Here is a 15,774-nt window from a genome sequence, read left to right on the forward strand (position 1 = left end):
ATAATTACTAAATTAAACCAAATTTATTTTCCAAATCTGAATCTTTTCAAGCTCGTGGGATGTCCACCTAACACCACTCGTATAGCGTTTAAGAGAATCACACGGCTACCTTTCATTCTTCATTTCAAACTACTGTATGAATATAGGCATTCCCAGTCAAGAAATTTGTTTCTACAAATAGTAAAAATATTTCATGTCTACACGCAAGCACTACATTTTACCTGTGTGCTAGGTCAGCACTTCCACGAGACACTCTATGGCAAACACATAAAGGGAGCTCCCTAGTTACACTGGCAGGATTACAAATTCCTGGCATCTGTTGGTATATCCGGCACACATGCAAGACTAGGAGTCTTCACACTGACTACTGTCTGCTGCACGCTAGGCCTCAGACGGCCACCTTCCCCACGGCCACCCCGTTCCACTCAACTTTTTCAGCAGTGCCCAGGGCAGCGCGCACCGAGCGGAACCCGCGGCGGCGGCGCAGGCAGCGGCCGGACCAAAGCCCCGGAGGCACCGCGGCCTGCTGGGGAGGCGGAAAGGAGGCCGCCGAGCATGCGCAGCTCCTCCAGGCGAGGCACTGCCCCCCCGCTCGGCCCCGCCCTCCCGGCGCGGCCCGGCCCGGCCCCTCCCCTGCGCTGGGGCAGCGGCTGCCACAGCCGGCTCCGCCGCCTGGAGCAGCTTCGCCCGCCCGGCCTCAGGGCCGCCGCCGCCCCGTCATGTCCGAGACGGGCCAGGAGCTTGTCCACCTCGTGTGGGGCAAGAAGGGCGGGCCCCGCGGGCTGGCCGACACCATCTTCTGCCGCTGGGCGCAAGGTACCCGCGTGCGCCGTGCCCCGGCCCCGCTCCGCGCCTGGCCCTTCCCTTCCCTTCCCCCGCCGCGCTGCCTGCCCGGCCTTCTTCCCCGGGGGCCCTTCCTCGGCCCGCCGTTCCCGGCCCACTTGCCCGGACGCACCCGCAGTGCCGCCCCCGCGGCGCCCGTCTGTCCGTGTCCGTGAGGGGAGGGCGGCCCCGTTCCGTGGGGCGAGGCCCCTCCGCGGACGGGGAACAGCCACAGTTGTTCCCGTTCCTGTGTTACCGGCCACTCAGCCTTGGCCCGCGGGAAAAAATGATGCAGCAGTTTCACTTGATAAATAATATTTTTTTTTGCAGCTTGGTCGTCTTCTCACACAAATGTCCAAAAGAACTTAAACGACTAGGGAAGGACATGTATTTCTTAAATGCTTTTCAGGCATCCTGCACCATTGTTTTACATAGCTCGTGGAAACATTAACATGACGGTCTTGGGACAGAGACCCACAGATTTTTTTTTTTAAACTGTTTTTTTTTGCGATTGAAGCAGGTGCATACCATCTTTAGGATGTCATAAGACATAAAGCAGCAATAACCATGGAGCCTGGGGTATCTATAAGAATTTTTTTCCATATTTAAATCATGTGACCTACACATAGTTTCTTCTTGATGGAGACTTTGTAGTATTCTTTCAAAACTGCAATTGCAAGGTGTAGTACAGAGACTTACCGGTTAAAATTATAAGCAAGACATCAGTCTGTGTATGTGTCCTGGCTAAAAGAAGGGAATAACAGCCTTCTGTATAACTTACTGTGGGCTTTGAAGAATTCTAGTAGTGGTTTTCAAGATCATAATAAAAACACCCCTAGTTCCTGGAGAAAGTTCACAAATGATAGTGGAATCTATAGATAGAGGGGAAAAAAAACAACAATGAATTCAGGTCTCAGGGTAAAGTTGACTGAAACCAAAGGTTGTTCTTAGTGTTCTCTGTTCCTTGCTCTTTTTTTTTTAACATGAACTTTGTCATCTACATAGTTTCAGAAGATGCATGTCTGATGTTGATTTGGGAGCTGTACAGCTTCTGCCCTGTCTCAGGACCTGGAGTGCATTACCACACTGTCCTGTCTTTTTCCCTTTTTTACCACACTTTCCCTGTCTTAATCAGTGCTCGGATAATTGAGTGATAAATATTTCAGGGGAAAAAAAGCCAAATTTCTTTTAAGTTCTAGAATTTAAGCAGGCCTAGTAAAGCCATTACTTTTGCTGGTGAATGAATTATTTTTATTGAAATATAATTACTTTCTGAAATATCTGTGAAGTTTTGGTAACATTACTGTTTTAGTACAAGGCTTTTGCAAAGTTAGAAAAAAAGAATTGGTGTTTAAAAGCTTAATTATTTCTTTAACTGGTAGTGTTAGATTACCAAAATTGACATTTTCAGAATAGTTGATTTGTATATGAAATTTTAGCAGTTTCCAAAATTATTGAAATTTGTATTGTAATGCCCCATACTTGGGATCCTGTGAAAGATCAATGGAAAAGGCCTCTTGTATCCTTAGTGGCTCCTGGAAAGGAGCTGTTATTTCATATCTGTCGTTAGTAAAAGTCCTGTAAGTATACTGTGTAGTTTATGTGTTCCCTCCTCTGTATCCTCTTTAGTATAATGAATTCTGTATAGTAAAAACACATGACAATAAGTTAGTGTGTTTTTTGGAGGCCTTGTGCTGCGAAACGAAGAGGTCAGTCTCAATCTCTTATGTTGTGTAGTAGCATAGTACGTTTACCTAACTTTCAGTTTCTATTTTGTTTGAAAAGTTCTGCACCATTTACCTACTGCAAAGGAGTCTTGTCAACACTGACTCATCAAGATTTAAAAAAAAAAAAAAAAACCCGCATAAAAATCAAACTATTTATTTCCAAAGACTTCAAAGTTTAAAAGATAGACCCTTGTCTTACATTGTATGTGCAGAAAATTTCAAAGAAATATAAATGATGCTTGCTTAAACAACTAGTTTGGTGTTGGGGTTCTTTTGTGGTTTGGGTTATTTGGGGGTTTTTGGGGGGTTGTTTTTTTTTGTTTTGGTTTGTTTTTTTTAGACTGTAGTGCCAGCACTAGTATTTATTTCAGCTGCTTTCTGAATGTTGTCTCGTCCTTTCTCAGACCCTTTGGAAGTTGAGAACAGTAATTTACATTTGGAAGAAAAGTAGAGATTAGGGAGGCTGTTGTTCTGGGAATCCTGGTCATGCACCAAACTTGTTAACCGTCTTACTTGTTTGGTGAAGACTGAAGACGAACTGGTCTGCAGACAGTTAACAGAACTGACCTAGCTAATGTGGATGGATATACTGTTTGAAGTTAGTGACAGTAATTCCCTCAGTTTGCTGCACTGGCAACTTTATATATGTTGTTTTGATTCCTGACTTAACAAAGGCATGACTGCAAAGCTGTTGTTGCAGGGTGGGGTTTTTTGTGTTTGTTTTTTAATAGATTTTTTTTTTTCTATTAAAAAAATTCGAAGACTTTGCAGTTTGAACCTTGTAAATCCCATTTACCAGAATCTTCAAAGTGGACCTAAAGCAACGTAGTGCAAAGGCTTGATCTGCACTTCAGTGTTTCCTGGCATAAATATGGTGGGGAAGGAGTTAGGAGGACTGAACACTGAAGAAACATACCCCTGTTAGGAGTGATTTTCTTCGTTGATCCAAGAGAGAAATTCCATTCATAAAGCTGCTCTTTAGATCAGCCCTAAGGCATGCGGCATCAGGTCTGCACAACCATGAGTATCTGACAGGTTTGAGCACAGCGTCCTTTCAGAATTACCTAAGCTGTTTCCTCACTGATCTTTGGAAAGAAAGATATGGGACAGTCTTCAAAAGCATAATGTGCAGGTGTTAATACTGCAGTTTGTGTGTATGTGTATAATGCATGTTTTGTCTGGAACCTCATGGACAATATAAAAAAATCTGTTTTGTCTGGAACCTCTCACAGCTTCCAGATTGAGAGCTGAGTGAGTAGATTGACAACTTTCCTTTTGTTTCTCCCCTGTTCTTTCCAGGTTTCCTTTTTTTGCATGCCTGGAACTCTGTTTCTGGTTTAATCCATGTAAACATCGCCAGATTGCTTTTGTGACATCCTTAGTTGAGTGAGGAGCTAGATCCTGTAGTATTGTTTTTAAGTCATGGAGCTGTAATATTGTTAGCCCGCAACCAAGGCAGGGTTACTAGAAAATAATATTTTTTACCAGACAAGCATATATATTTTGAGCAAAAGGAATACACTTGCCACTCTTCAAAGTCTTAAATAGAAGTAGCAATTTGAAAAGTGTTCCTCTAAGTTTAATTTAGTAATGTTTAATTCATTTAGGTGATGAGAAAGAAATAGTCATTGGTATCTATGTAATTTTTTTAATGTTTTGATGACCGTGATTTCTAGAATATTGTAATTTCTTGCTTTCTGTCTCTTTGAGTCCCATATTACTCAGTGCAAACAATCAGAAAAGAAAAGCATTTTTCATTTAATATTTACAGTCAGGGTATAGACAAGTGTCGATTGTGCGAACAGCTGGAGGAAGTGGTTACACCTCTTGGCCCACCTCTGCCTACTTGTTGCTGCTTGTCTGCCATAAATGTTGGCCTCTTCAAATCTTTTGGTGGAACTGCTTTTGAAGTTTCTACTTTACAAGTGCCAGTTACACTTAGCAAAGTAAACTTTGGTGCGTGGTCTTCATGTCATGGTCTGCAGACTGCTTTTAAGCCATCTGTGAAACTTAAGTAAGAAGTTTGAAGCCAAACTTGCTACCAGGAATTTGCACATTGTGTGGAAAAAAAATATTGAGGTTTTCAAACAAAAATGTAGTGATGACTACTGACTTAGGGTTTCTGTTTAAGTAGAAGATGTTGCTTCAGTTAAGTAGGTGTTGCTAATTCTCCCAGTAGGAAGTGGTCTTTCTTGCTAACACAAGCCATACTGCTATTAACTGTAAGATAACTGTAGCTTTTGGAAAAACAGTGGGGGTGTGCTGCTGAGAGGAGCTACCTAACAACCTTCTCTAGGGAAGCATTTCTGTTCTCAATTTTATACTGATAGACTTTTTTTCTTCTTTCCTCCCTTGAGCGGCGTGTTGGTTTTAGGGTAGTGATACTGTCTTTACAGACAAAATAATCACATCATACTGTTTTAGACAGACTGTCAAATTGCTTTCTGTTGTTTATGAGATTTAAATGTTTATTTCATGTACTTCCATAATGCAGAGTTGTCTTAAAATAATTCATTAATTCTGAAGAATGCAAAACTGCTTGTGAAGCTTGCTGAATGAAAAGTTGGGCTTTGGGGCAGAAATACAGGGTTTTTTTGAGGGACTATCTGTGTCATTATGTGTAAGTAGCAGCCCTTTCAGCACTGTTAAACTGGAGAAGAACAGAAGATACCATTCACAGTGTAAAAAATTGGATGTGAACATGTAAGTTAAGTTGTGAAAAAGATTGTTTCCTGGCTAATGGGCACGGTGGCTAGTGTAGTTGGAATACACAAAAAGCAGGAGGATTTTGAAATGCCCCGTAACACAATTATCTAAATAATTAGTGAACCCTAAAATTCTTTGCTGCTTCCTGGACCGAAAAAGGAATATCTGAAAAGACGTTGTCCTTACTTTAAGAAAGGATACGGTGCTAGTGAGTCCATTTGTTACTCTGGATAAGGCTGAAAGAGTTAAATAAAATGAAAGGTCTTGAGGAGTGCTCACATGGAAGGCTCTTACCAGGGTACAGATTTAGAAGTTTCACAGAGCTGATTTGGTTTGGTTTTTGGGTTATTTTACAAAGGTGTGGGAAAAAAAGGCAGACACCAGATAATTTGGATACCTTCCTCAAACCCTTCCAGGACTTTCTGGGTCTTTATCCACAACCCATTAAGTGGAATTTTGTTCTGGTGTTGCTGTAGTAAAAGCTCCTTTCATTGTGTGTATGGGCGAAAAAAGTTGTTTAGTTTGGATCCCCCCTATGCCCCCCAGAAAATTTCAGAAGTTTCATTTTATTATAAAAATACTTTGAAAACCCAAAGCCATATGCAAAATATCATTCTACACCCAGCTCTAGAGAGAGAATGAAACGTGAAGACATAGTTAACCTCGTACTTGGGTAATAATGGATTATTCTAGTGTTTCTGTCAGGCAGTTCTTGTATCTCAGAAGAGAAAAAGAAATACACTTCCATAGTGAGAGGCTGTCTCAGCAGAGGACAGGACAAAAAAAATAAACAGTGCAGCATCTTTGTAGCTAGACTGGATCAGAGACAGTTCAAGGGTTTTTTTTCTAATGTGGTTAATGTTATGTGCTTTTTAGCAACTCCCCTTGTCTCTTTCATTCAGTTCTTGCACAGAGTGAAAACACTGAATGTACACAGCATCCTTTGTAAAATGACAGTGTTACCAATTACTAGAGTGTCTTGGATGTAAAAAAAGATAATTTTTAGAAATAGGCAAATAATAAAAAGATGCAGGAAAGTGTAAGAGAAGAATGAATGGTTTTTGTAGTGCTTTGAACCATGATGTGGAGTATTAGGTGAAAGATGTGTAGGTAACTAAATCATACATTCATTTTGGCAAACTATATGTGAAAGAGCTAAGAATTAGGTGTAAAAGAAGAAACATGGTAAATGCTAACTTTTGTTTTGTGTGATTAATAGTGCACAAAGGATTCAAAGACAGATTTGGTAATATCATAGTCACCATAACTCAAAATATTGGGCAATACACTGGTTACGAACAGGAATCACCTCCCCTGACAGAAAGGGTAAAGCAATAGAGCAGTCGTGATGTTGAGAAATGGGGTCAATGGAGCATTTAATAGGGTTATAAATGACAAGGAAGAGAAATTATAATTACACTATTTTAAGTTTCTTATAGGTAAATGATGATAATTATACTAATGGATAAAAGGCAGCCAGATTAAGTAAAAAAAAAAAAACCACATTATTTTGTCTGCATTACATCTGTTTTGCTCTTGAAACTCTTATCTTGAGTGAAAAGAGCTGTATGATAGATACGACAGGTTAAGAGTGAGAGTAAATAGAAATAAGTCTGGATCAGATGCTAGTCTTAGTAGCTTAAAGGGTGGCCAGGCCGTTCCTACAGATCATAAGGAAGAGCGTGTGGTTGATGAGTGTAGAGATTATCCAAGATGTGATTATTGGGGGGTGCGGGGAGAGTAAAAAAAGAAGGTAGGTGCGATTGCGGGCTGAGGTAGAGTTGAACCCAGCTGAACTTCAGACTGCTGCCTTTCTGAGCTGGCTTCAGATTTTGTAGAAGTTTTTAAAAAAGAGAGCAAGACCAAAATCTGTGAAGCCCATTTTTTTGTTTAACAATTTTCAGAACCTTGATGTTTATTAAGCATTAAGCAGCATTTAGGTAAAAAGAAATAAAGTGTTCCTTTAGGTATTATATGTGTTTTTTTTCCTGTGTTTGTATTCTGTCAAATTCTGTGTAATTGTCTGTCTCAAATTTGTATTCATTCTGGTGGATCACACTTGATTTTCTTTATTTTTAGGAAGCGATTTTGAAAAATAGGGCAGGGTTAAGCTGAGACAGTTCATGCTTTCTGTAAGAAGCCTGAAGAATGTGAAACAAATTCAAGATTTCTTAAGTGTGCTTTAATGGTACCACATCCAAGTATGTTGTTTCTCTGCAGTGGCTAAAACATTAAAACAACTAAAAAAGCCCTATTGTTGCGGTGTGCTTAGATGGCATGCAGTAACGCTTCAAAGTAGTGGAAGACTTACCTTTTAATATGATAAATCTGCACAAACTAATTCAGAGAGTTTAAAGGACTGGTGGTATTTCTTACTAGGGCTTGTTAACAGGGGAGTGAAATGACACTAGTGCAAACTTTGGTTGAAGTATGGCTTAATGGAGCTTCATTGCTACATTAAGGAATGCTGGATCTAAGTATGTAGGTTTGACGCGCCTCTGGGTTTTGGATATAAAATACAACTTTGTAATGCACGTTTGCACATTCAGTTAAAAAAAAAAAACCTAGACCCTTCAGTCATATACAGGGGAAAACTATTTTTTTAAGAACTATGACTACTGTGATCCATCATTTAAAAAATTTCACGTTGTTGTTGAACAACTGTCATTTCTGTGATGAAATACGACCTACAAAATATGCAATAGTTGTCCCTTGTGCTGCTCGGGTGGTGCACCTGTCATACAGTAGTGCGGAAGTCTGCACTTGGGGGATGCATTTCCCCAGTTCAAATTCACATCCAGGGATTAGGGATGCTTCTGATATGGCAGCATGTAATGATACGGAGTTGGGTAAGGGCAAAATTGTGAGAATGAAACATTGACTATTTTGTTCACTGAGGCTGACACTGCTGAGAAAATATGCATGTGTATCCCCTTTTCCCCTGCCCTCGCTTGTGCTTGCTGTCTAGTTGCTGCCTACAGTTGCATGGTTTCTAGATTATGTTGAACTAGAATTACTCCAGCACAGTATTATCAGCACTTAAAAGAATAATGCAAAATATCACTCACTGTGAGTGAGCTGCCATGTGTCAGCTTCATCAAGGTAATTGTCCATGTATATGCATTTATCTATGAGAAATGCAAGCTGTGAATGACCGTATCTTGAAGACAAGTTTAAGGACAAGGTGGCAACAAACAATTCTGCAGTAATTACTCCAGCATTTGCTCTGTTATGTGGCTGTAAGATAATTCTGAAGTACAAATACGTTAAAGATGGAGGGGAAAGATAGGTGATCTTACAGCTCAGTAAATACAGTGTGTCTTCTGTGAAAGAACACCATTAAGTGGCTTGCTTCAGTGGTTACAAGTGAATAATTGAGCTGCTCAGCATTTTCAGTCTTAATGGGAAGCACTGATAGGCCAAAAACGAGGTCAGTGGAAGGCATACTGTGCCATTCATGGGGAATAGAAATGTATTATGCATGTTCAGTGAAGGTCCAAACATTATTTCTTTTTTACATGTGGGACAAAATATTATCACTTGCAAACAACTTTTAATTGATTTATAAGAAATAAAATATAATAAAAACTGGTTTCAGTATCCAGCCACATGTGCTCTAGGGAGTTTTACTGTTAAAAATCTTTTCGTTTCTTTAAAACCCGAGCTATTGGCCCTTTCTGATCATGATTTCATTGATGAAATAGACAATTCATTTCTGTGCTATCACCTGTATTCATGACTCTTTTTCTTCAGATAGTTTAACCACCTTCTGTTGCATGATTGGGGAAAAACAGTCTTGAAAACTTGTCTGATCTTTAAAGGTGAAGAAAACAGGTGTCATTTCTGTTAGGGAAGGAGAATGCATAAATGTACTTGTTTACATATTTCACTAAATATAGTTTTTTTCATTTGACAGGATTTGTCTTTAGTGAATCTGAATCAACTGCATTAGAACAATTTGAAGGTGGCCCTTGTGCAGTGATTGCACCTGTACAGGTAAGATGCATTTATTATAGCAATGGTTTAAAATTAGTAAGCCCAAAATTTGTTCTTTTCTCTATATATGTGGAACTAAAATAAATATTAAAAATATTGCAGGTCAGTTGTATTTTATTTTGTAATTACAATGTGGAGGAGATAAAAAGCTCAGTAAAAAGGCAGAGATGGGCTGATTTTGAACCATAATTGTGCAGTAGTGGATTTATTTGAGGAAGTGCAGCAAGTTGATCCAAGCAGAGGTAACTTTAAGTGGGGAATGCAGGATAAAGGGGAGAAGGAAAAGATCAGATATAAATGTAATCCTTATCCTTTCTCATTTCTCAAATGCCTTGTCCCTAAGAAGGGTAATATCTGTGTCACATTGGTAAATATCAGGTAAATGTATTTTATTCTGAATACTTGTTTGGGATTTCTCTTGTGCATCAGATGCGCGCAACTGAGACTGATTTTTTTAGTTTCTTACTCCATTGTATCTTGTAGGCTATGTGCATACTCTTTATTTGTGGGGTAATTCTGACTGCTGAACAGATACATGACCTGTAGGCTGGATCCATTCTGCTAGAGCTGTTTGTCTAATCTGCAATTATTCTTCATTCATTGGGTTATCAAACATTGAAACAGGTGGGCAAGGGAGGTATTTAAAAGACATGTAGATGTGGTGCTTAGGGACATGGTTTAGTGATGGACTTGCCAGAGGTTTTGTGGAACATAGGTATGAGGCCACCTTTGTAGTTAGTTTGAATGGGGAAAACCAGTAAACAGTACAGACTCAGGGTCTCTTACTGAATGATGACCAGCTTGAAACCCTTCTAATAACATGCTAAAATTCTTTGGTGTAGAGCTTGTGACATAATGGGCAAGTTGGTGTTGTCTTGTATTTTAATATTATTTTATGCTTTGATAACAAAGGCATTCCTTTTGAAGAGGCTTTTTACCAGCGAAAAGTCTACTTGGAGAAACTGTCCAGGTACTGAGACGTCTTTTTTTCCCTCTTTATTTTTTCCATTTTAATTATTTGTAAAGCATGTCCTAGTACAAAGAGTTTAAAATATTTTACACTTTCTTTTTGTTTAAGTGTGCTCCCATGCCATTTAATGAGGCATACAGTATGTATACTACATGTCTTTGTACTCCCATTTGTGAGGTCTGTGTCTGTCTCTAGTACTTCTGGGTTTTATAAATATTTGATTTAAATATGTTATTAGGAAAGGGAAAGGATTAGAAATCATATTAAAACATATTTTTCTAAAGACAGCTTTATAATACTTTGTTCCAGTATAGTCAAACAGCAATTAGCAGTAATAATTGATAAGATAAATAAGCTCAAGTAATTAGATAACATTAATGTATAAAAAAAAAAGATACTAGTAGCTTATATAAGATACTGACTAGCAGCAGTTGAACTCATATAGTGTTCTGATTTTTCAGAAGAGGAGCAGAAGAACCTTCTCTGTCATACATTATGTGATATTTTAGAAATGGCTTGCTCTGATAATTCTGAGTCGTACTCTCTGGCAACGTGGATAAGAGGAAAAACAACTGAAGAAACTGCTAGCATTTCTGAAAGTCCTGCAGAATCTAGTCGTCAAGAGGAACAACCTTGTAAGATGTATTTCTGTTACAAATTATCCATCGCTTAGTGAAGTATTATGATGTTTTTGAGGGGCTATTGCTTTTTATTATTACACAGATGGGGTTTTCACCTTTGTGATTCTATTAGTAATAGATGGATTTTTATCTGTTGTAGTTAGAGGCATTGATCTTTTTTGTCAAAAGGAGTGTGCTGTCTATCACTAGAATTCTAACATACGTGTTTCTCTTGAATTTGAGTAAGTTCTGTAATCTTTTCAGTTTTATTTTCTAATTTATTGGGACCTGATCTGTTTTTAATTTGGAAAAATCTACGTACTTCCTAACACTGGAGGAATATTTTAATTGTCAATTGTTGCTTTATATCAGAAGAGCTTTGTAGGAAATTCTGCAAAGCTTTTTCTGTTCTGAAATATACTGGATCCTCTGTTATGGAGAAGTAGCCTTTTTCCCTTTGATTCTCTGCAGTGCTAAAATAGCTTAATCAAATCACCTTCTAGTAGATTAACAAAATTTTTTGTAGGTTAGAATTTCTTGATTACCTGCTTTTTGCAAATGTCTTGATTCCTTCATTAGTTGCTAGCATCAAGGATGCAGTGAACGTGCCTACACTAAGATATGGCATCCAGTCATTTCTAACTACTGCAGAGCTAGTGACATGGAAAGTATTTCTCTGTGCATATGATAATTCAGATGTGTATTTATTCATCTTTTAATAGGAGATATCTAATGTGTTAAAAGATAAGCTTCTTTTTCTTTTAGTTTTTGTTCCCAATGTATCCCTTAAGAAGTATGAAAAAACTCTTCACATGAGAACGTGCTTATAAAGGTGCCATCTTTTGATGGAAGGAGTATGTTATTCGTCAGTTTGTGGAATAACTACAAAGTAAGAATTGTACAAGTAGATTTCTCTGTGCACAGCTAGCTATAGCAATTAGTAATGCTGGAGCTCTTTATGTTACAAGTCATCTTCATCTGCTTCTGTTAAATGCTCCACGTGCCTTAGAAGGCTCAAGGAGTAATAATTAAAATATTACTTAACTGAGAAAGCAGAAGGTCACCACAAGGGTTTGAAAGTAGAGCTTTTTCTTTTTTAATTAAGAAAAAGTATTTAACAGAAGGTTCTATCTGCAATTTTTCTGTTTAAAAAAAAAAAAAAAAGGATCTTCCTTTGCAAGACAATAATAAGGCAGTTGTAACTCTGAAATTCCAAACTTATGTGGATTTTCCAGTTGTCTCTGAAGCTCTTGTGCATATTATGAAGTTTCCTTTGAAGCAAAAGTGAAGTAGAGCCAAGTTATAAATAGAATTTTACTGTCCAGTTTATTAATACATCACTTTATTCTAAAGAACTTTTAACTGTAGAAAATGTTCAGCAGAAAGTCTTTTTAAACACACAATTAATGATTACTCTCAACAGTGAACTAATCCATTCTATTACATATCTACGTTTTTCATATTTCTGTACAAGTCTACAAGTTCTGCCTGACTTGTCCTTAATACCATGGGATGTGCTTAGGAAGAGCAGGACACGTGTACCATGAACAGTCTGTTTTTGTTAAGCAAATTTAGCAACGTTAATCCCTTTCATTGTTCATATTCTATGTTCCCTGTTAGACACTGAATGTACCTCTTGTATGTACTCTACAGTTCAAACAGTATTTTACCTTAGATGTAGAATGCAATACACTTCCTGATTAAAGATGTATTTGTTAGGGTTATTTTTTTCTTTTCTGTCCTGCTATTTAACTACAGACCAATTTCTTGCCTGGTTAGGCTTGGAACAAAGATGTGGAGAAAAAGGTATTGCGAATAATGCAGAGTGCTGTTACTTCTAGTGCGAAGGAATAAATTTATTTCTTGCTTAGTTGCTGTAATCAATAAAAATAGAAAGAGGCATTGTTATAGCTGGTAGGACTGAAGAGATGGGTTACGTGCATGGGAGAGTATTACAGATAAAATTCCACGTGGCAGACTACTGCTATTTGGGAATTGAATATGGGAATATGTTTATAATAAAGCCATGAAATATGATTAGACACAGCATGATAGAGTATCATTTTAAAGAGTTTCTGTACAATTGTGTTTATCCTACAGCTCATGTTCTATTACCGTTCATTCTTTTCCTCTCCCCTAAGCACTGCGTTTATTTAACCTTGTTTGGGTTATGTATAGCTACACTTCTCTTTAGGATTTCTACTTCTTTCCCTTTAGTTTCACATAGGAGCTTTCTTACCATTTCACTCTGTTCTGTAGTAACAGAATGAAACTGCCTATCATCCTGCTGTGTGAACAAAAGGTGGATTCGAGCACACTTACTGAATGCAATAGCATTTTTCATCTGCTTCTGTGGTGTATACTGGTGACTTGTTATTTGCCATGCATTGGCTCTAGTAGTGCAAGTTCCCAGGTTCAAAGATTGCTTTATATGATTTAGTCCCTCAAACTGTCTACTTAGAAAAACATACATTATTGGAGCGGGGTGCCTGTAGCATTTTCTGCAATTTAGATTCATTGTTTCCTATTTTTTAAAAATGTCTTAAAAGTACATTTTCTTAAGACTAGTTTTGCTCTTAGTAACCTAATTTTAGCAGTTACTTACAGTTCAAAAGATGAAAACTAACACTCTTAAGACTGATGTATTTCTGAAGTGGAAAAGGAAAGTATTCTATGGCTGGAGAATCAGTTGTATTTCCACTTAGGCATATCAAGCACATCTTTCAAAATACAATCAAAAAGGGCATAAAAAGCCCTTTCTAGAATTCTTGTGGAAATAATTGATCAGTAGTATTAGCCCTAATGGCTTCAGGTCTAATAAATTGTATGCAGTCAAATTCCGTAGCTAGATGATCAGACATTATTTAAATATTCAGAACTAAGTGGCCTTTATCAGAAAACAGATCTCTGTTCTGTATATTATTCTGCTAGTAGGTAGATAAAGTCCTTATGGACGTAGCGTGCACTAAAGACTGCTACAGACTTAATGTTTGAATGCCTATAGAATCTTATGATTACACAACTGGCGAGTGTAACTTCCTGTTGGTAAAAGAAAATTTGATTTTAAAATTCATTTGTTTGGAAATATTGTGAAGGGAACAAAGGTATAAAGCCTGTGTTGAACTTGGGAAGACACTAATGCTGTATTTTTTTTCTGTCTTGGATGCAATACTTATTTGAAAGGCTATTTATCCATTATTAAATCAATGATAATTTATTTAAAAACAGAATGTGTAACACTGTGTAGAATAATTCTACTCATTTTTTTGTCATTAAAAGGGGAAAAAACCCCAAAATTTTGGTAGCAGAAATGTATATTTGAAGAAAAAATACAGCTTACCTACATTGATAAAATGATCCAAATAATCATGCTTGCTTTTCTAGGAAATAATACTTCTTATTGACCCGCAAAATTATATCTATAGTGTGCATATGCTTGATGACTTTGTGACAGCCACATTTTGTACAAATTCAACAGCTTAGTATTTGACAAATATTTTCAAGTCTACACACTCCAGTGGCTTTGTGCTTTTAATAAACTGATTAGTCCAAATAGAAGTGTTCTCACTAATTTGTATAGTGGAATCTTAATGCTGCGGTAAATTAGTTTATACTAATCAGTTAAAAAAATTAAATGTCAAGGGAGGATTAAAAATTAAAAGTATAATTAAAGCTTGAAAGTAGCTTGCTGTGTGTATTTTGTGTCATTTTTTTGCCATGTGTAGTGCTGAAAAGTGTCTCTTGTGTATAGCTGCCTTGGCTGTCGAAGAGCTTGGCTTTGAGCGATTTCATGCATTAATTCAGTAAGTAATATGTTGGAACATTTAAAATACAGTATTTTGAAGTTACACTGATATTCACAGCCCTGAAAGGGGTATGTTGAGGAACTTTTTGTGTGTTATACATCAGGTTAAACTTGGATTTCAAGTTTTGGTTTTGGGGGTTTTTCTTTGCATTTTACTGTTTTAAATGGAATATTATTTTAAGCATAAACATAAGGCTTTAAAATAAAACTGGAGCAATGTAGCATGGAAAATTGGCCAAATAACTTGTGCATTTCCAATATATGAACATCGCTAACTAAGATTCACATTTAAATTGAAGATGTTAATCCTCAATTTTTTGTACAGTTTTCACAGGTGATTCTATCTGAAATACTTGTGATATATATACTGAAAAAAAACATGTCATGTAGTATTTTTCCTGATTTCAGACAACATAAGAAACATTCATTAAAATGTTTCATATACAAGACTGATTTTTGTTTCATACTTTACAGACTATTCTCTTTTTGGAATGTAAATACAGAGCTTACAGTGCTAGTGAGTTTAGCCTTTTATTTTCACAGTGAACGGTTGTAATTGTTATACAAATAAATCCATAAAGAGCCACAGAATTTCAAAAAACACTTGACATGAAAATGTTACTAATTAGAACTGAAATAACTACTGCTTATTTTATCGCTAGTAATTATAGTTTGTTCTTTAAACCCATTGTCATATGAGGAAAGAAGAAAGAGGAGAATATAAAATTTCTGTAACCTTACCTGATCAAAACACTAATTTCCTGCCTCCCTCTCCGTCCCACTCACCCACTTGATCTTTGGACTGGTGTTATCCACTTTAGTTGTTCTCAGTGTTTCTCGCTGGAAGTGAACGCTCTGGCATACACCTTCAGAGCGAGCTCAGTGATGGATTTCAGAACTGACTTTGTCTCGCATACCTCGTATGCCTTTTATACTCTGTTGATAATGAAAGGTAGTTTAAAGATCTCAAATGTTCGCCAGAGTAAACCCATCTATGGATAATTTTTGCACATGTTTGTTTGGTTTTTTTTTAAACAAGACTTACTAGAAGTGTGCAAGAAATCAAAAAGAAAATAGAATACCTAAGTTTGTGTAAGATAACGGGAGAGTGTGATCTAGTTTGAATCA

At 37.4% G+C, this 15,774-nt stretch overlaps 1 protein-coding gene across 3 annotated transcripts in view; it reads left to right on the forward strand.

Annotated features, from left to right (window-relative positions):
* Positions 1–627: 627 nt before the first annotated feature.
* The window catches only part of MINDY3 (MINDY lysine 48 deubiquitinase 3), a 56,847-nt gene continuing 41,700 nt past the window's right edge, over positions 628–15,774 (forward strand). For 2 of the 3 annotated variants that reach the window (XM_086742227.1, XM_086742228.1), the window contains exons 1-5: positions 628–816; positions 9,172–9,251; positions 10,164–10,221; positions 10,683–10,856; positions 14,593–14,644. In XM_086742227.1, coding sequence (XP_086598353.1) covers positions 720–816; positions 9,172–9,251; positions 10,164–10,221; positions 10,683–10,856; positions 14,593–14,644 — 461 coding nt within the window. In that variant the 5' untranslated portion in view covers positions 628–719. Of the gene's footprint in view, positions 817–7,334; positions 7,457–9,171; positions 9,252–10,163; positions 10,222–10,682; positions 10,857–14,592; positions 14,645–15,774 lie in introns of all 3 variants that reach the window. The other variant, XM_086742229.1, reaches the window with a different exon arrangement.

The sequence above is a fragment of the Chlamydotis macqueenii genome, chromosome 2 (genome assembly GCF_036417535.1).
Source record: "Chlamydotis macqueenii isolate bChlMac1 chromosome 2, bChlMac1.mat, whole genome shotgun sequence".
Classification (NCBI taxonomy): Eukaryota; Metazoa; Chordata; class Aves; order Otidiformes; family Otididae; genus Chlamydotis; species Chlamydotis macqueenii.